Consider the following 21256-nt stretch of genomic DNA (forward strand, 5'->3'; position numbering starts at 1 on the left):
ACTCTGTTCAGAATTATGTAAATTTGAAGTACAAGATCGCAACCAATGATCTTGAGAATCTGTGCAGAATGCCAGAAGTCTGCGTGTTGTGAACGCACCGAGCTTCTTTGTGTTGCTATATGGTTATAGGAGTTGTGCTTAGCGTATATGTACTTCACACAGACTCTCCCAAGTCTTGAAAATCCCTGTATACATAATATCTGGCACATTCATCTGGGACGTTCATAATAACCATGTGTGTTACAGAATACGTACTAAAAGGTAAGTTTAAACAGGATTTAATACAATTTTATTCTGCACCATGAAACTGTTTCTTTTTGTCAGAGTGTACATTATATCCCATGTATGTTGTAAATGGGTTATATGTGTAGCTATTTCCCATGACTGAAAATTGTTTGGTCATTTTCCATGACTTTTCCAGGATTTTCCATGACTGGAACCCTGTACATACCTCTGTCTTGATGGTCTCGGTGTCCTCTGTGGTAGCCTTCCTTATGTTTGGCTTCCATGCCTTCTCTGCCTTGTTGAGCGTCACTTCAGCTGTGAATGACACTCCAGTAATGATCTTACGTGGCTGCTTCCTCTGGCCCTGCTGGGAGCCCCAGTGGCCTATTCCTGAGGGCTGGGGGGACAAAGAGTCAGTCAGCTGGGCAGGGCAGGGCAGCACATCAATCTAAATAGATTCTCATTGCACACAATCTCTGAATTGCCTACTTGAGCTGTATTAAGTATACATTCTATTGGAGTTACATTCATGACTTGATCCTATTGCAGGCAGATTCATTGAACTTTCCTCAGCTATGATGCTGTATATTTTTGATGGAGGTGTTCAGCAGAAGCACGATCCACAGAACAAAAATGCCAACGTTAAAGCAGGTAAACAAGTACACAGCCTGCCAAACCACTCAAGTGCTGCCAACAAAACAGGGATCAGAAACTGGGGTTTTGCTGAAAGTCATTGTAAAAGTCAATTTGGTATCACTATACTTAGGGTTATGCAGACAGTGGAAAAGATGAGTGTAAAATCTCCAAAAGTGGATGGGTGTAGTGGGTGGCAGCATGTGTGTGTCTCTCAGTTACCTTTGAGATCTTGCTGAGGCTGGTGGTGTCGATGGGCCTGTTCTTGGAGACAGGGACACTATTCCTGTCCCCACGTCGGTTGTCCTGCTTGTTCATGAGCTGCTGTTGCACCTTGATCTGCTCACGGTGCTCATCCAACTGGGCTTCCTTGTGGATCTGGTCAATTGTCTTAGGGCCCTGGTCACCCCTCCTGGACACCCAGTTATCCTGAGGAACGGGAGAATGAGTCAGTGATTAGTGGAGAGAGAGAAAACAAGAGCCAGGCAGGGAATGGGGGGGTGGGAAGCTAAAAGCAAGGAAGGTTTCTATTCTCTCAACAGTCATTACCTTTCTCAGGTCCAAGACGTCCTGCAGCATGAAGTGGATTCGAGAGGAGGTCTTCCTCTCTTTGACGATCTGCTCCATCTGGTTGAAGTACTGGTCCATGGGGGGCTTGTAAAAAGATCAGACAGAACGATTAGAAAACATTCCAGACAGCGTGGCAGAGCAGTAACTTCATACTACTGAGTGAAGCAGCGTTCCTTCTGGAAAGCTCTTGCAGATGCACAGAAGCAATTATTCAGACCACTGTCTAGAGGCCCAGTGACTCTAGAAAGCTGATGGCAGAAGAAAGGCTAGTTTGCTCATTTTAAAACAACGCAGGAGTGCTGGTGAGACGGAATTTACTCTTCTGGCAAACTTGCCACTCCAGTATTGGCTCATTATGTCTAGAGAAGAATATGAGGACCAGTATGCAGTCTGACGTTCCTGGATGTTTAGCCAGGGCACGGTCTGGCATAGCGGCATTACCTTTGCCTTCTCCGAGTCCAGGTCCTTGCCAATAGTGGAGAGGAGTCGGCACAGGCACTCCAGGGACTCCTCATCCTGCTTTCTCAGCAGCTTGACGATGACGCAGTTGTGCATGGTGTTCTCATTGAGCATCTTCACCTTGAGGAGCTGCCCGATGAACTGGATATTGCCCAGTGCCCGGCGGCGACGCTTGCCCTTGGCCTCCTCGCCCTGCACACACAGACAGCACTTAATGACAGTCCACATTGGCATTCACAGAGAGGGGCCCTGCACATTGTGGAAAGGAGGGGTGCCGGGTAGGGAATCCAATACCGGGCACTTTTATCAATCCCGGGATTTCGGGATTGTTGTTTATAAAACAACAATTAAAAAGAGCTTCCCACCTAACACATGTATTATTAAGTTGCTGCAACGCTGCGTATTAGCGGGGTCATTTTCAAATGCAGTAATAATTATAATGCAACCAACAGAATCAATGAAAACAACAAGACTAATAGCCTATTGCTTTCTTAAATACGTTAATGTTTTTATTTATGTATCACTACATCAAGCACCCAACACCACAAGCTTGTGACAGAATCAGAGGAGGCCACCCACAATGATTAGTGTGCTGGCTGAGTAAAGGAAAAGCTCTAGAACGATTCTGTGAGCTGCATGACCAGGTTGTGGATTTTCTCAGAAAAAGCAAAATGAGGACTGCAGCTGACCACCTTCATATTTTGGAAATTGTGGAATTCCTCTCTAATGATGCTTTCTTGGCTGACATGTTCTGTCACTTAAACTGGTTAAATCTGTAGTTAGAATAACAACAGTCGTGGACATGGTGGAAAACCTTTACTAGGAAGCTTGACTTGTTCGATTTGGACTTGTCATCTGGAAGGCTACTGCACTTCAGCACACTGAAGAAACGACAGGCAGAGGGACCAGGCTGCAGTATTGTCACAGAGGTGATGAAAGATTTTATCAAGCAGCTGAGGGACAACTTCTACACCAGATTTGAAGACTACAGCATGCCCAAGGACATCATTGCGTTTGTACGTGATCCTTTCACAGTCCGTCCAGGTGGAGAATTCTCCTCCCTTGATAAGACAACGATATCCTCGCTGGATAAGGCGCCCCTATGAGCTGACTGAATTCCAGACGTCGAGCCAAATCAGGGATGCGCATAGGAGTGCCGAGTCCTTGTGTGCGTTTTGGGTGGCATGCTCAGAGGAATACAGCATAATAAAGAAACTTGCGTTTTATGTGCTAACAATCTTTGGACCAACGTACACCTGTGAGTCCTCATTTTCCTCTCTGAATGCAATGAAGACTCACGACAGGAACCGGCTTGCACACGAGTCAATCGAGGACTGCCTGCGCATCAGAATCACATCCCTCTCACCTGACATCCAAAAGATCGTGTCCGAGGGGAAATGCAACTTTTCCCATTAAGTAAGTAACTTAGTATTTAATAGTCATATAGGCTCCTAACATTATTGTGATTATTATTATCATTATTATTATTATTATTATTATTATTATGATTAGTGCTTATCCAGGGCTATTTTAGGTCTCATGCTGACAGTATTTTCTGTTTGTTTTGTCATTACAGGAGCAGGTTATCCAGACTCCCGATACAGACATTAAGACACAGACATTGCCTCTTTTTCTTTTAATTATTGTTTTATGAAGGATGCTACCTATCTGGCCAGTTGCAATTGTAACTAGACCTAATAAAAAATAAAATCAGACGCTGTTAAGCCACATATCCTACCTCAGCCAGTGAAGTTATGTTATATGGGCCTTGTCTCAGAAGAAACAGACTCCAATTAATCCCTCCTGTTGTTTGTAAAGTCAATGAAGTCAAAATTATTACTGTTGAAATGAATTACTTGACTGGTGTCGTTTTTCTCCATCTGCTGCTGGGCGCCACTTGCATAACAAGTTAAGTTGATTAAGTTAAAATGTAACTTTTGCATTATTTAGGTTGGGTCACTTCCTTCTTGGAAAATTGCATTTGGGACTTTTAGCATTTTTTAAAAATATATATTTATAATTAATTTGGGGGGCTTTGGGGGCCAAATAATATTGCTGGCGGCTAAAATGTGTTTTTGGACTCCACACTGGTTTGGTAGAGTTGACATCAGAAACTTAATGTTAATTGCAGGTACAGCCCCCGTCCCCCTGCGTTTTCTAAGAGGAACAATTCTGAGTTGATGCAGTTAATCACACGATGGTGTTGCTGCTGTGTCACTCACACAGCTCATGAACTGTAGCTGCCCCTTTAAAGTTGGAGTCCGCGAGACCTCAGCAGTGCCTTCTTCTGCTGATTGGCTGAACTCGGGCTGAATCTGCAGGATCACATAAAACTTTCTCGTGCCTGATCTCGATCTCTCACTGGGACTAACATATGTGTATGTTATTCATACTGCGATTGCACAACCAACCTGTGCCTTATTTACAATAAAGGACTATCAAATTTCAGTACTTTACATTTAAAAAATATTAATTTAGTTTTTATTACCAAGCATGCATCCAGCTCCTTCTGCTTCTTCTCAACGACCTCGGCGCCACCCTGATCCTTCTCAAACTCTGTCTTACATTTTCTCAACAGCAGCTGGCGGAAAGTCACAGTCACGCCCAGCTTGCCAGTGGTAGGGACGTGGAGCTACAGAAAGAGGAGGAGGGAGAACATAAACCATAAGCAAGATGGAAACTTGAATTAGCTAAGCATGGTCTGTGTGGTAGGCTAGCTTCTTGCTTTAACAGGTACAGAGAGAAAACCCACAGATGAACAGGGGTCCAGGATTCATGCAACTCCATAGCAAAACGAATCTGATCCATGTAGCATCTCTGCAACCTTCTATCATTCCCTGCCTCCCTCTTTTACCTCACTCTCACCCCTGCCACACTCCTTCTCTCACCTCCATAAGGCAGCAGCACATATGGGCGTATGTGACAGAGAAGTTGGGTTCGGAGATGGCCTTCTCAAAGATTAGGTCAACGACACCCTTGAGCCGCTCCTCTGTGTCGATGGTCAGCTCGGTCACTTGACGCATCAGCTGATGGAACATCTGTGGGGTCAGCTTGTTCAGGATACTGCGCATCCTGCAGAATAGCTCCTGGTGAAGGGGAAAGGAGGGAGGAGGGAAGGAAGGAAAAAGGGTTAGTTCTGTAAACCTTGGCCAAGTCCATGGTTTTATTTGTACTGGAGAGGTGGGTGCTTGTGAGCATATGTAGTCTCTCAGTTCCGCTTCTCCATCATTAGAGGTCCAGACAAGATCATTACAGGGGCACCAAGTTTACCCACAATCCCCTTTAAGACTAGCTAGTTATTTATCCCACCCCACAAACAAGAACCGTGTCCACTGCTCCTACATACCTCTGTCTTGATGGTCTCAGTGTCCTCTGTGGTAGCCTTCCTTATGTTTGGCTTCCAGGCCTTCTCTGTCTTGTGGAGCTTCACCTCAGCTGTGAATGATACTCCAGTAATGATCTTACGTGGCTGCTTCCTCTGGTCCTGCTGGGAGCTCCAGGTGCCCCTTCTTGAGGGCTGGGGGGACAAAGAGTCAGTTGGCTGGTCAGGGCAGGGTAGCACATTAATCTAAATAGATTCTCATTGCACACAATCTCTGAATTGCTTACTTGAGCTATACTAAAGTGGACACTTTACATTAGCTGTTGGATATTCAAAGGGAAACTTTTACAGGAAGAATCACACCTACAATTCATTTAGACAGATGAATGTGTTTACATGCACACTGGCCTACAGCCATATGGGTTACCAATATACTCTGCTAAGAATTACAGGAATGCAAATAATGTTAAACTGACTTCATCATGCAAGGACAGTTTCAAATCCTGAAGGGTTCCTCACCTTATCCATCATGGACTCCAGGTGCAGCAGTTCTCTCTGTGCCCTGTGAAAATACCAGGAAAAAATGAAGAACAAAAAAAGACAAAAACAATAAAACAAATAAAAATATCCAGGTAAGAAAATAATTTGTAATTCTGAAGGCTCACAGTTCCACTTCTTGGAATTAAGTTGCACTTCAAGAAGAAACTGCCATTTGCAACCTATGCTACAGCTGTAAAAAAAATGTCTAACTCTGGATAAAGTTGCAAAGCACACACTGAATACTGGAAGTTTTTTTTTTTTTTTTTTTGCTATTAATTGTAACTGTGTTCTCATTCTCTTAAACCCTTTCTAGAATTTTATAATACAGCCCTGGAGTTCGTGACTAGTCTATAGGTTCAATCTAATCTAGGAAACAAAGAAAAAAAACGACACAAATATCTATAAAACAGACTGCAGTTAATTCTGTATTCTGTAAACCTTTTTTAAGTAGTAATCAGCAAGGTTTCCTTAGAATTAATGTTTATTTAAAGAAAAAAATGGTACATCATCCTGCAACAAAAAGCCCTTTTATAGAATATAAGCACTTAGCCCTTTTATGCACCCATGGCACCAAATAACATTTATAAACATTTAGAGAACAGACAAATGATAGCTAAGAATTGAATGACATACATGCTTTAAAACTTTGAATTGAAGATCATGTATAGACTTCACATACTGTAACTGCACGGGCATATATAGCCAGCCAAAGGTAAATGAACAGAAACTGTACAGTGGCATATACATACATCCAGCGTAGAGCTTTGTTTGAAATTTTACACCATGGTACCATGTGTATACCATATTTCAGTTTCACTATGAATCTATCAAAGACAGTGAATTAATTATCACATGGAAAAAGATTCAATACAATAGCTGGCGGAAAAACATATACATTATTAGTCACATTTTGTGCGCACATTGTACACTTTACTTTCATTATTACACACAAAATGTAGGCTTAGCATACCCTGTTGCAATAAGAGAAACCCCATTGACTAATGAAACGACCTACCTGAGTCTGGGATTGTCTATCAGACGAAAGTCCACAATCCCTTTCATTATTTTATCCTGATAATACTCGAAAATTATATTGCTACTCAGAATGAGTTTCTCACTGTAAAACTACGACCACTCGCTAATTCTCCATACACCAACAGAGCTATCAGAGCTCCAAAGCAAAACTCATCGAATCATGGCAACTGTGATGTCATAAGCGAACAGATATCGTAAGATCATACATTTACAAACCACAGCAGATCGACCCATCGTGCTCGTTTGATGTCCATTAATAACTAAGTGATCCAAGGATGCTTTCCAGTCTCTTGTTGAATGTCCCAAGTTTGCAGCTTCAACCACATCGCTGGGAAGTTTGTCCCAGATTGTAAAAACTCTCTGTGTGAATACGTGTCTACTGTTTTCTGTCCTGAATGCCTTAAAGACCAATTTCCATTTCTGTCCAAACAAACTGAATTGAGTCACGCCAACGGTTAGCATCCACAAGCGAACAGCAGCCTTCAGCCCGGCTCTCACTGCACGACTTTTACACCGTGATCCGATTTTTATTTCCGGGCATGCGCAGCTCGCTCTTCACGGCCGGTTTTCGCTGAATTGCTGTGTTTCGCGGGTGAAGGAGTCGCGCTACACGATCATTGAAAAACACGGGGTCGCACACTGAACACTGGTCTGAATCCTTTGTCGTTTTCAGTACTGTTCAGCTGTGCACAGGCCTGCCAATTCGTCTGAAGACATGGAGAAGTTCAGACATCACACGCTTCCACATCTTCTTCAGCGCTTCATCTTCATACATTAAGACGATGGCTGGGGGGTTGAACCGAATTCCACTCTGTTTACCCAGGAAGGACATTATTTTTCTTTTATTTATTTCTGTCTATTTGATCTGGAAGAAACATAAATAGCACATCCAAAAATGGTAACGAAGTAACATTACATTCTGTAACTGGGCAGCACTACATCAAGGCTACAGGTAACACATACACTTCAGTGGGCATGGACAGGCCGCTCCTCACTGTACATGCTGCAGTGCCCAGTAGCATTAAGACATGTACTAAAAGAAGTATAAAGAGAAATGCAACAACAACAACAACAACAACAACAATAATAATAATAATAATAATAATAATAATAATAATAATAAAATCACGAGAGGCTCCAAATGGCTCCAAAATTATGTTAGGTCCAATTTATAGTATTAAGGGTCCCCTTTAAACCTACAGTAGTGTTACGCTGGGGCAGTGTTTGTGGAACTGGGAATAAACACCCAAACTAGTGTCCCACAGGAAGAAAAAAAAAACTTAAGCAAAACAACAAAAAGAAAAATGGCGATTTACTTGTTTTATTTGTGCTACAGTCAGTTATAACTGTTTTCCCACTCTGGAAATACCACACTAGTCACGGACACAAATTATCTTACTTCTTTGTAATTTCTTATTTTTTGTATAATGGCAAACACAAATGTTTAAAAATGCCAAAGCTCATTTTCAACCGCTGTCCATTGTCAGGCTTTAGCTAAAGGCCTCAGACTTACCCTTAACCTCTACAGTTCTATAATACTACTTTTCTGATTTTACAGCTACATTTAACTTTGCCCAATATTATAATGAACATTAAAACTGGCTTTAGAAAACACACAGAAATAAAAACATGAAATACCAAACAACTGAACTAAGAATTTGAATAAAATACACTATAAAATAATAACCGACACCAACTTATCACAACCAACACATTTTCTATCTCCTGAAAAGTGTCAGCTATGAAATCAATTGCAAGGTGTCGGCTGTGAGAAATTCCACTCTCTTGTCCATTTTAACACATGTGGCAACCATTTTATTTCTTGCTCAAAACTAAATTAGCATTGAGAAAGAGTCCGTTTTTGGTCAAATACGTTCATTCTCCTTTAATATTTCAGTTTCATTTTTTTTCCTTGGGTGTTGGTTATGTGCTACAGCAATGTGCTAACAGGCACTTCTAAGTTAAATTAATATTTTTAAGAAAATATTAATCAGTCCGTACCTGGGTCTGTGGTGTTCACTGACACAAGGCCTTGATCTTTCACCTCATTCAGAAAACTTTATTGAAATGCTGTTTTCATACACAAATCCCTTAGGATGTCGTTTATGAGATTTTATGTGGAAAATGGGGGGACACACATGAAGGGTTTAATACAAATAATAACCATGTTTTATTTTAACAAGCTTTCAAATCTAAATTCTAATTTGGGGACAGGGGTCGGTTATGAGAATTGTGGTACAAGACTTAAAAAAGGTACAATATTAATGAATATATGATAAATGTTTTACTGTGCACAATAGCGAAAAATAACAAATATTTAAACAAATGTGTGTTTCGCAAAGGGTGCCCAGTGTTTTGTATATCTCTTTAATTCACTTATGCACTTATGTATTCTTTATTATTCTTTTTTATTTTCTTATTAATTCACTAATTGGTTTATTATCACTTTGTATCACTAATTGAATATTAATTGTATGATTGTTTGCACTTTATTATCACGTGTGTTTGAGTACATAGCCACTGACAGCTAATGGGGCGCACCTGTTCCACTAAGCGACACCCTACCCTTCACTCACAGCCAGCTGTCAAAACTAATTGTATAAAACTTAATTACTGGGGTTATAGTATCAGATTAATGTATCAATTAAAAACATATAATAAATAATACAAAATAGTTGTGTGTGTGTGTGTATTTATATATATATATATATATATAAAGCCTGCCTACTATATTATACACATATATGTGTTCTATGGCTCTACAATAAGTGAATGCACTCATGGTTACAAATGCAAAAAGTGGAGAACGTATAATGATGGGGGCGAATTGACGCGGGGACTAATTGTCATCAGGGATCAATTGTCACAGGGACCAATTGTCGCAGACTAATTATCACGGGGACGAATTGTCATGGACCCCATGTCCCCCAGTCTCAGTTCTGACCCGGAACACATCAGAGTGACGTCACCCCCTGCCCTCGTCACTCGCATGGCCCAATCACCGCTCCCCGGCGGTACCTCATCCCAGAACTCACAGAGAGCCCCATAACCCCAGAATATTATTATTATTATTATTATTATTATTATTATTATTATTATTATTATTATTATTATTATTATTATTATTATTATTATTTATTTCTAGGCAGACACCCTTATCCAGGGCGACTTACAAAATATAAGCGCAATACAAAGTGCAAAAATACAGTTCAGCACAAGGCATAAAACATTACAAATTCAAATTTACATAATAAAGTGCAATTCAAAGCAAATATTTACACCAATTTACACAAGTGAATACAAAAAATGAGCACTTACATCCTGGATTGTAAGAGCCAAATGCAGACAAGATGTTAGGTCACAGGCAAGGGCCAAGGGATAATGAGCGTAGGGGAAATCAAATTAACAATATGAGTACTAGTAATGCTAGGCAAGTAGAATGAAAAATGTTGTTAAGTGCAGTCTTACAGGAGAGTGATCAGGCAGATGTATGCATTTTGCAAGAGACCCATCTCTCACAAAAAAGAGGCGTTTCAGTATTAAATAACAAAAACGTTCCATTAATTAATAAAACCACTGTGGCTGATCTTTAAGGGACTTACATTATAATCAATGCTGTCCTTAACAATAACAAAAACTAACGTTTAGAAGCATGTGGCCACTACAGTGTTGGGTTTGCAGGATGATTGCCTTCCTGGATGAACTCATATAAAAAGATTTCATTTGTGAACGTTGTCAGCATGTTGAAATCCTAGAGATCAAGGTTTGTGATCAGGTTGTTGATCTGCGCTACATTGGGGATATAGAAGAATTGGTCAATCTGCCCATGAGAGAGATGGTGTGCAGCCAAAACCTAGGAGAGCAGGACAGCGTAGAGAACTGCTGGGTTACAGTAGGTCGTGACCGCGGAAAATGGCACGCACAACCCCTAGAGACACCCCAAGAGCTAGAAATGCCCAACAAGTTCCAACTGCTGGACACCAAATTGGACAGTGACGGCTCAGAGGGTGATGGGATGGCAGGTGAGCACCAGAGCACCATGGTGCCCACTCCCCCCAGAACAGAAGGAGACTCGATATCTTATATATATATTATTGTTTTTCAATAACATATATACATAACACTGAAATAATGCCCCTTTTTTGCAAACTGACCCAGGTGAAAATTACCCTGGTGCTCAGGTTGCAGATCTCCCTAAACTAGTAGATGGGCTACTGGCCAAAGCCGGAGGGAATCCACTGGTCATGGTCCACATTGGAACCAATGACATAGGAAAAGGTAGGACAGAGGTTCTGCAAGACAATTTTAAAGAGTTAGGAACAAAACTAAAGAGCAGAACCTCCACGGTAGTTTTCTCTGAAATACTTCCAGTACCACGTGCCAGGCCAGGGAGACAGGCAGAGATTAGAAAGTTTAACACGTGGTTGAAATCCTGGTGTAGGGAAGAGGGGTTTAGGTTTATGGAGCATTTGTCTTTCTTCTGGGATAGATGGGACCTGTACAAACTGGACGGTCTACATCTAAACAGAAGGGGGGCTAATGCATTGGGAGAGCGTATGTGCAGTGAAATTGAGAATCATTTAAACTAGGAACCAGGGGGGCAGGGAGCTCTGACAATGGGAGATGTTCCTCTAAGGAAAGAAAACCAAGGGAAACTGCTAGTAGGAAAGTCCTGAAATGTTTGTACCTCAATGCCAGGAGTATAAGGAATAAGATGTTAGACTTGGAAGCCACAGTGCTAGCATGTGACTATGATGTTGTAGGAGTGACGGAAACATGGCTCTCAGAAAATGATGGGGATGAATACAAGTTGGAAGGATACACACAGTTTAGGAGAGACAGGCAAAATCAAAGAGGGGGTGGGGTAGCATTATATGTGAATAATGACATTGAGGCAGAAGAACTCAAATTAAATCCCAGTAACAAAACAGAATCTTTGTGGGTTAAACTTTTAAACAAGATCTTGAGGATTAATGGTAGGAGTGTGTTACAGGCCACCCAACTCAGATATTCAGAAAGATGCTGCATTGTACAATGTAATCAGGACTGCATGTAGCAAGGATGTGGCTTTTATAATGGGGGATTTCAATTTCCCAAACTTAGACTGGGAAAGCCCAGTGGGACTACAGAAGCAGACATAGAAATGGTTGAGATGGTAAATGACTGCTTTCTAACTCAATTTGTCAGGGAACCAACCAGGGAGAGAGCATACATTGACTTGATATTTTCAAATGACCAAGACAGAGTCAGAGGGACACTAGTTAGGGAACCAATGGCAACTTGTGATCACAATATGGTTAGCTTTGAGACATTCTTTCAAAAAACAAGGTCCAAGTCTAAAACAATGGTCTACAATTTTAGAAAAGCAAACCTTGAAGGTATGAGGCGGCACTTAGAAGAGGTAGACTGGAGCACACTGGATACAGAGTCAGTTGAAAATAGATGGTTATATTTTAAGAATATACTACTGTAGTATAGATTACTAGAAATTTGTACCAAAACTTAGCAAATTGATGACCAATTGAGGTGTCTTTCATCACCATTTTATAATTTCAGGTAACTTCAACATCTAGGAATTGCAAGCCAGATCTGCAGGAAATCTTGGTTATGTTTTCATGGTGCTTGATGCCATTCAAACCATATCTAGGTTTTAAATGCAGAGGTTTCCATTTTCTCCTCCATGGCAGTCTTGAAAGGGATTTAATTTTAAAAGTGTTCTCCATCTTGAGGACAAATTAGGGGGAGTGATGAGGAAATTGCCCTGGGGGTTAATTTCACACAATGCTACATTCATGGGGTGTCTGGAAAGAGGAGGAGGGTCAGCAGGAGGAGAAGACCAAGATCTCTCTGGTCAGTTGGTGGGGAGTGGACACACGCTTCATCCATTGGCTTTGAAGGGTCGATGGCGTGTTTCTAACATCTTGTTAGACAGAATGCAGAATTAAACCTTTGACAAATGGAATAAAACCTCTATGATGTAGCCGGGGAAAGGAGCAGGGACTCATGTATTCATAAAGGCTTCAAAGTAATATCGCTTGTTTTTTCCTCTCTCGCTTTAAGATATTCAGGAGAGCCTGGATGAGGAGGTGAAGAAATGGCATTTCCCATGTCCCATTCTGAAGAGCACATGGCATATGGAACCTAAATAAACTGCTATTTTTCAAGTGGAGGCACTTGTATTGGAGAACAGTAGGTAACCTTTATTAACCACCAGACCAAGGTGCAAGCATGTATATCGGTATTAGGTATATATTTCCATGACATGCACACGCTGGTGTCATCACACGTCATCACAGTATGGCTGGCACAGAGGGACAAAATACCAGTTTGTCTACACCTGTCCTTAAATATCTTTCCTCGATGAAATGCCCTTTAAAAATGCAAAATGAACTGGCATATCTGCTGCCATGTTGGTTTCATGTCAGTTTCTATAGCAAAACATACTTTTTTCCATTTATGCCTGGTGTAGGGTAGGCTTAACAAATGACTTAAATTAGCACCCGTTTGGTATAATTGTTTAATCACAGTTAGTGTCTGTCTGTCTGTCTGTCTGTCTCTCTCAATTCAGTGCATTTGTATTGTCAAAGCAATTGGACATACATACATAAATACATATGTATGCAAAAGAAACAATATGTGTACATCTCTTTCTGCATTAATGGTGCCCTCACAGATGTGCAAGTTACATGACAGACAGACAGACACACACACACACTTTCACACACACACACACACACACACACACACACACACACACAGACACACACACACATACTTTGACAGACAGACAGACAGACAGACACACACATATTATGGCTCTTTGATGGGTAGTGAAATAGGTAGCATCAGTCGCAGTGTGGGTAATGTCAGGGAGCCAATCACAGTTCCTGTAATTTGCGTATTGCGTATTTGCACAAAGGATTCTGGGAAAAGCAACAAAATGCATGTTTTGTCCATAGTTTACAAATGAGATGAAAGAGACAGTATGACGTGTTGAGCACCTAGGATTCCTCATGTGAATGTGAGGGGCAGAGGAACCGGAACCCAAGTGTGCGTCCCAGGTGCAATAGGTTACAAAGGATTAAGGGGAATAGGCACCCCACCCTGACATATAAAGAAGGCTGGATAGGGAGATATAAATAGCAATGGGGAGACTCCTGTACTTGGTGTGGTCCTATCCATATAGTGGGGCCAGCAGCGACTTAGCAGGTGCAGCAATAGAAGCTCAGCCTGGGGAGACTGGATTTAGAATTTCCTCTCCATTTTGATAACTATCCATAATCATTTCTGCAAAATACTTCTATGATACATATGTATGTTTTTTAGTTGCACTATATTATACTATCAAGTATCAGTGTACACATACAATGTGACCTGTTACATTAATACAGAGGCCACGGAAGGCCAGATCAGTAATAGCCACTGTCCCCTGATATTACAGTTTTTTACAATCACTTTGGCACTTATTTCAGAACCTTGATGTCATTTTTCAAAACTCTAGACACAAAACTCACAACCGATGATCAAAATGCGCATTTTTCAAAACTCTAACACTTTTTTCCAATTGCTGGGATACAATACAAATCACCCTCAGATCATTTGTTCATTGAACTAAAATCACCTGTTCAAAATGACACAACTGTCCGTCTGTGTGTGTGTGTGTGTGTGTGTGTGTGTGTGTCTGTCTGTCTGTGTGTGTGTGTCTGTCTGTCCCTGTGTTTGTGTCTGTGTCTGTGTCTCTGTGTGTGTGTGTGTGTGTGTGACATACATACATACATACATTATTATTATTATTATTATTATTATTATTATTATTATTATTATTATTATTATTATTATTATTATTCAGGGTTCGTACGGGTGCTTGAAATCCTTGCAAATGCTTGAATTTTAAGGTGATATTTTCAAGGTTGTGAAAGTGCTTGAATTTTGAATAAAGTGCTTGAAAGTGCTGGAATTTTGTGAATATATATTTTTTAATTTGCTAATCACCGTCAAAATAAATCGGCAATCTGATTAAATGAATTAACTTCGGGATATAACTACAGTGGTTGGAGAGAGCCAGTTACTTGCTTTATGCCGCGGCCAATACGACTCCTGTTTGATCTGCTGGTGTGTTTGATGGGTTGCGAGTGTGAGCCGCTGAGACAGCGCACATCAGCGCCCAGTGAGGCAAATGTGTCGCAGTGCTGCCGTTGAAAGAGAGGTGGCTCGATAAAATTGAATATACACTATGGTTAAAGCAAGGTCCACATTTGCAGACAGCATTGTAGGGTTTGCAAGAAAAAGATTCAAGTTTTCACTATGGGAGAGTCTGCGCTGTCGAGTTATGCCAAAGGTAAACTGCAGGGAATTGTCCATAATTTCTAGACGTGAATGGCCACTGTAGGCATGTGTTTGATGGTATGATGACAATTCCTCTTTCTGTGCACATCCATGCATCTGCACATGAGCGTCATGTGTGTGCATGCGCACTGAGTTCCCCCCGCGCTGTCCAGAGTGAGTTTGATTTTTTCTTAAGCTGCTCAACTTTTCTTTTTGTATTATAAAAAAATAGTGTATAGGTTTTCTACAAGTATATACATTTTGTAATTATGTAAATTAGACAAAATAAACATATGAAAGTACTAGAATACGACAGAATAAGCCTTTCTTTTTCAGACATGCACAGCAATCGCCTCGTTGGACTGCTCTCACCTGGTTCTCCTCCTACCTCAGTGACCGGTCCTACCAAGTGACATGGCGAGGCTCCTCATCCACCCCCCAACCTCTCCTCACAGGCGTTCCCCAAGGCTCCGTCCTGAGCCCGCTCCTGTTCTCTCTCTACACTCGTTCCCTGGGCCCCCTCATCGCTTCCCATGGTTTCTCCTACCACTTCTATGCTGATGATGCCCAGATCTTCCTGTCTTTTCCCTCTTCTGACTCTCTCATCCCCTCACGCATCTCTTCCTGCTTGTCTGCTATTTCCGCCTGGATGCACTCGCACCACCTCAAGCTCAACCTCTCCAAATCGGATCTCCTCTTTTTTCCCCACTCTTCCTCACCTTCTGCTGACCTCCCCATCTTCCTGAGCAACATACGCCGGATCTGTCCCTTCCTCACCAACTACTCGACTCAGGTACTCGTCCAGTCACTGGTCCTCTCCCGCCTGGACTAGTGCAACTCCCTCCTGGCTGGCCTGCCTGCATCTACTACCTGCTGCTCCAGCTCATCCAGAACTCTGCTGCTCGTCTGGTATTCTCTCTGCCACAATTCGCACACGCTACTCCACTGCTCCGCTCCCTCCACTGGCTCCCGATAGCAGCACACATTCAGTTCAAGACTAACTCTACCTCCTCTCCACTCTCCTTCCTCCAGAGATGCTCCTTCTCATCCCTGGCCCCTCAATGGTGGAACGACCTGCCCACCGAAGTCAAAACAGCAGAGTCCTTGACCTCATTCCGGCGCTTACTCAAGACACATCTTTTTCGACAGTACTTGTAATATTAGTCCTCTATCCCTGCTAGATAGCACTTCACAGTTTTTATTATGCTTCTCGCGTTCTTGATTGTTTTCCTCCTTTCTCCCTTTCCCGTAGCCCTTGTCTGTAACCCTACATCTTGACAGCACTTAGTTTTCACCATCCAGGATGTAGGAAGTCACTTACTGTACTTGTGTAAATTGTAAATTGGAATTTGTGAAATGTATTATTTTGAATTCATGTTTTAGTTAAATTGAATTTGTAATGATTGATGCCTTGTACTTCACTGTATTTTTGCACTTTGTTTGCACTTACATTGTAAGTCTCCCTGGATAAGGGTGTCTGCCAAGAAGTAATAATAATAATAATAATAATAATAATAATAATAATAATAATAATAATAATAATAAGCACAACCGCAACCAAGAGACAGAATAATAATAATAACTGTTGCATATGTGTATTCAATGGATCATTGTACACTCACCTAAAGGATTATTAGGAACACCATACTAATACTGTGTTTGACCCCCTTTCGCCTTCAGAACTGCCTTAATTCTACGTGGCATTGATTCAACAAGGTGCTGAAAGCATTCTTTAGAAATGTTGGCCCATATTGATAGGATAGCATCTTGCAGTTGATGGAGATTTGTGGGATGCACATCCAGGGCACGAAGCTCCCGTTCCACCACATCCCAAAGATGCTCTATTGGGTTGAGATCTGGTTACTGTGGGGGCCAGTTTAGTACAGTGAACTCATTGTCATGTTCAAGAAACCAATTTGAAATGATTCGACCTTTGTGACATGGTGCATTATCCTGCTGGAAGTAGCCATCAGAGGATGGGTACATGGTGGTCATAAAGGGATGGACATGGTCAGAAACAATGCTCAGGTAGGCCGTGGCATTTAAACGATGCCCAATTGGCACTAAGGGGCCTAAAGTGTGCCAAGAAAACATCCCCCACACCATTACACCACCACCACCAGCCTGCACAGTGGTAACAAGGCATGATGGATCCATGTTCTCATTCTGTTTACGCCAAATTCTGACTCTACCATCTGAATGTCTCAACAGAAATCGAGACTCATCAGACCAGGCAACATTTTTCCAGTCTTCAACTGTCCAATTTTTTTGAGCTTGTGCAAATTGTAGCCTCTTTTTCCTATTTGTAGTGGAGATGAGTGGTACCCGGTGGGGTCTTCTGCTGTTGTAGCCCATCTACCTCAAGGTTGTACGTGTTGTGGCTTCACAAATGCTTTGCTGCATACCTCGGTTGTAACGAGTTGTTATTTCAGTCAAAGTTGCTCTTCTATCAGCTTGAATCAGTCGGCCCATTCTCCTCTGACCTCTAGCATCAACAAGGCATTTTCGCCCACAGGACTGCCGCATACTGGATGTTTTTCCCTTTTCACACCATTCTTTGTAAACCCTAGAAATGGTTGTGCGTGAAAATCCCAGTAACTGAGCAGATTGTGAAATACTCAGACCGGCCCCCCCGGCACCAACAACCATGCCACGCTCAAAATTGCTTAAATCACCTTTCTTTCCCATTCAGACATTCAGTTTGGAGTTCAGGAGATTGTCTTGACCAGGACCACACCCCTAAATGCATTGAAGCAACTGCCATGTGATTGGTTGGTTAGATAATTGCATTAATGAGAAATTGAACAGGTGTTCCTAATAATCCTTTAGGTGAGTGTATGCTGTACTTATGGTATTTATGGTTTAGATGCAAAATTTTTATTGTGTAAAATGTGGTAAATGTGTAAAGTGCTTTAATATATGATCTAATCTACAATACCACAGTCCATTCATTATATTTTGAATATTTATACAGGCCTGTCAGCCTGAGGTGCTCTTTGTGTCAGAGACAATATACCCACAGGACATTACAAACAAAGAGGTAAAACTTTTTTGAAGAGATATGTATACAATTTGTACAATTTAAAGCCTTAACTGTTAATAAGAGTTTTAATCACATTTTGGCAATTCCTTATAGACAGAGCCTGAATGCCCATTTTGTTCAAAAGAACTACCCCCTAGACCTTCTTGAAATGCATGCCAGTAACTGTGGAGTTAGGTAAGACTTTTATTTAGTCCAATAAAATGTGTTATGCATTAATGGGAAGTATTTAGCTGTTTATTGTCATACACACAATTCGTATTGTACATTTGCAATGTATGATTAACACATTGTAAAAAATATATAGAAATAAACAATTTTATCTGTTGAATTTCAGTAGTGAATCTCTTTAAATTTCTTTACATAGAACTAATTCCCACCTTTTGTTCAAATTAGAATTCTGGAAAATCCAGATATGAACACAAATGGGAATACAGAATCCAACTTGATTCAAAGGTTAATAGAAAGTATATTTTTGAGCTGTCTGTAATCCAGTGGATCCCAATTTATTTATTTGTTTTGTTTCATTACACCGATACCTTTCAATTAAATACCATGTTAAGCACCTTGAAACACATTGTATAAATGTGCACTGGATAAATATTACATTCATTGATTTTATTGGTAAACTATTGTTGGATCAAACTTGCCTCCTCTCGTTTTAGCAAACTGAAACCATTTCACACCAATTGTTTGATCATTCTTACTTTCTATTCATAAGATATTACTGGATTATTTGTCTTCTTCTTTAATAGCCTTGATGATGTCTTGCAATACCTCACTAACAAAGTGGATGTAACAAAGACATTTTCAATTTGTGTGTCGCGGTCCAACCTTTTCCAAAGAGGTTTGCAGCAATGGCAGAGGCAAAAAAAAAGCTCTCCGGATGGCAGTCTGCAAGTGTCATTTTTGGGGGAAGCAGGAATTGACACGGGAGCCTTGCGAAAGGAGTTTTTTACTGGTATGGTTTCTGATATAAATAATTGCAGATAATAATTACAGAAGCTAAATTAATTTAGTGTTTGAAAGTAAATTTGATTTTTTTTTATCAGAAATGATTTCTGGAATTGAGCAACGTTTCTTCGAATCAGGGCTTGACAAAAAAGGGAAGAACCCCATTTATTCAGTAAATTACTTGGATCACAAGTACACAAAAACAGTGTTTCCTGTTTTTCTCTCGTACTTGTTTTCTTATCATTTACCAGTGGCTTTTCAGAATGATGACCTGTATGTATTCCTGTGTTTTACATTCTTAACAAATGTGATCTAAATGTAGTGTTTTTAATTTACCTTAGGACTGCTGGAGAAATCATGGCTGTAAGCTTGGCTCAGGGTGGTCCAGCACCCACTTTTATGCGTGAATGGTGTTTTACTTACCTTGCATCTGGAGATATTGACCAACTAGAACTTTCCTCAGATGATGTCATCTCAGCTTATTTCAAAGGTAGGTGCTATAAGTCACAAGGATGTTATAGGTGATAAGCTGTTTTGTATAGAAATTATAAAATAATCAATCTCCTTTCGTTAAACATTTTGGCAACTTCTACATTTGTGCAAGTTCATATGAGAAAAATAAACACTACCTGTTAAGAAATGTTTCCTTGATCATGTTTCAGGTTTTAAATACAACTGTTGATGGTATATCACTTCTATTTGGAGATATCTTGAACTGTGGATATACAGGTGTCATATCTACTGAAAAAAGCGACGAAATGATAAGGTTTGCTTTATATTACATTGTTGTTAAAGATTTTTTTCTGTTTATTGTAATATCAAGCAATTCACAGTGAAATACAGAAATTAAATGAAATTATCAAGATTATAAAGATACAAATTACTGTCTATGTATTTGGACATGGGAAATTGAGAAGGGGGGCTCTTGTTTCTTATATCCTTTAACTAGATTTTATTTTCTCATTTTAGAGCAATTGTCCGGCACTCTACTGTGCGACTCACTCCAATGCTACAACAACTAAGAAAAGGTCTGCAACTGTACAATTTCTCCCTGGAGAAGACGACAAAGTAAGTGCCAAGAGATTCCTGCTGTACTTAGTAACACCCTATCTTTTTAAAAATCATTACCTTAATCCTCCTATTCCAAGCTTCTGATAGTGTTTGCATTGTTTTTAAGAAAATATATGTTTAAATTAGTGGTATTGTACCTGTATTGTTATATACCTCTGCATGTATAATCTGTTTTAGAACAAACTTTTGTATTTGTTTTTGGCAGCCAGATGCAGACTTCATCATGACAAACTGTGTTCCACATTTAAGCGAAAAGGGGACCATAAAACACACCCTAGAAATGGACGTTCTGAACTACTTTCAAGACTTTCTCCAGGAGGCAGAAGACACAAGTTAGTTGTATCATTGATTTTAGAGTTACAGTAGAGTGTATCCTAAGATGTCTGAAGTCAAATCACATAATTATGACTTTTAATATGTGAAGTGTGGGGGGAAATAAAAATAACAAGTTCTTTACTCGTGCATCTAGACTTACAAATGTGTATACGTTATATCTTACAGATTTAGATGGAAGTGGAGACCCAAGTGCTTTAGATGGAGCTGCAGCAGACAGTTCAGAAATGGAGAGCAACTCAAACTGCATCTCGGTTCCTGGAATCCTACAGTGGCTAACAGGCCAGACACACAAGCCCATTTTACCAAATGAGAAAAGAGACTTTTCAATTCATATCAACTTTAACCATGATTGCCAGGATGAGAATGTTTACCATCACATTTGCTTTCCCACTGTCAGTGCATGCACAAATACCATCACTTTCCCTACTATGCACATGAAATCCTACAGTGAATTTAAATGTGTCATGACACAAGCACTAAAGTTTGGAAACACTTTCTCAAGAGTATAAGCTTTCTATAATTGGCTGTTCACGGAGTAAAGAACTTATTTTTTTATGTGTTATGGCCCTACTTAAACCTGGGTGGCCAGGAGATTAATATCAGAACTATGTGGAGATAGATTTTTCATTGTTTAGTCTACTGTTAAACACATGGAAATATACTTCATTTTATTTTTTCCCCTTTTCATAAAGGCTCCATTTATATTTTTTATACTCAAAATGGCACAAAAAAAAACCATGGTTCAT

At 40.4% G+C, this 21256-nt stretch overlaps 1 protein-coding gene across 1 annotated transcript; it reads left to right on the forward strand.

The window, feature by feature from the left end:
* The first annotated feature begins 10736 nt into the window (after positions 1 to 10736).
* On the forward strand, positions 10737 to 21019 carry LOC136744561 (G2/M phase-specific E3 ubiquitin-protein ligase-like). Its single transcript, XM_066698766.1, has 8 exons — positions 10737 to 10806; positions 18871 to 19110; positions 19202 to 19310; positions 19445 to 19593; positions 19809 to 19869; positions 20073 to 20171; positions 20352 to 20506; positions 20721 to 21019. The coding sequence occupies exons 1-8, from the start codon at positions 10737 to 10739 to the stop codon at positions 21017 to 21019; spliced, it is 1182 nt and encodes a 393-aa protein (XP_066554863.1).
* The last annotated feature ends 237 nt before the right edge of the window (positions 21020 to 21256 follow it).

This window comes from Amia ocellicauda, unplaced genomic scaffold, assembly GCF_036373705.1.
Source record: "Amia ocellicauda isolate fAmiCal2 unplaced genomic scaffold, fAmiCal2.hap1 HAP1_SCAFFOLD_86, whole genome shotgun sequence".
Lineage (NCBI taxonomy): Eukaryota > Metazoa > Chordata > Actinopteri > Amiiformes > Amiidae > Amia > Amia ocellicauda.

Bases quoted from the DNA above. Each gene is read 5' to 3' on its own strand.
- LOC136744561 (XM_066698766.1), top strand. From the start codon at position 10,737: ATGCCCAACAAGTTCCAACTGCTGGACACCAAATTGGACAGTGACGGC. The intron at 20,172-20,351 runs GTAAGTGCCAAG...AATCTGTTTTAG, and splicing joins TCCCTGGAGAAGACGACAAA to AACAAACTTTTGTATTTGTT. The intron at 20,507-20,720 runs GTTAGTTGTATC...ATGGAGCTGCAG, and splicing joins CCAGGAGGCAGAAGACACAA to CAGACAGTTCAGAAATGGAG.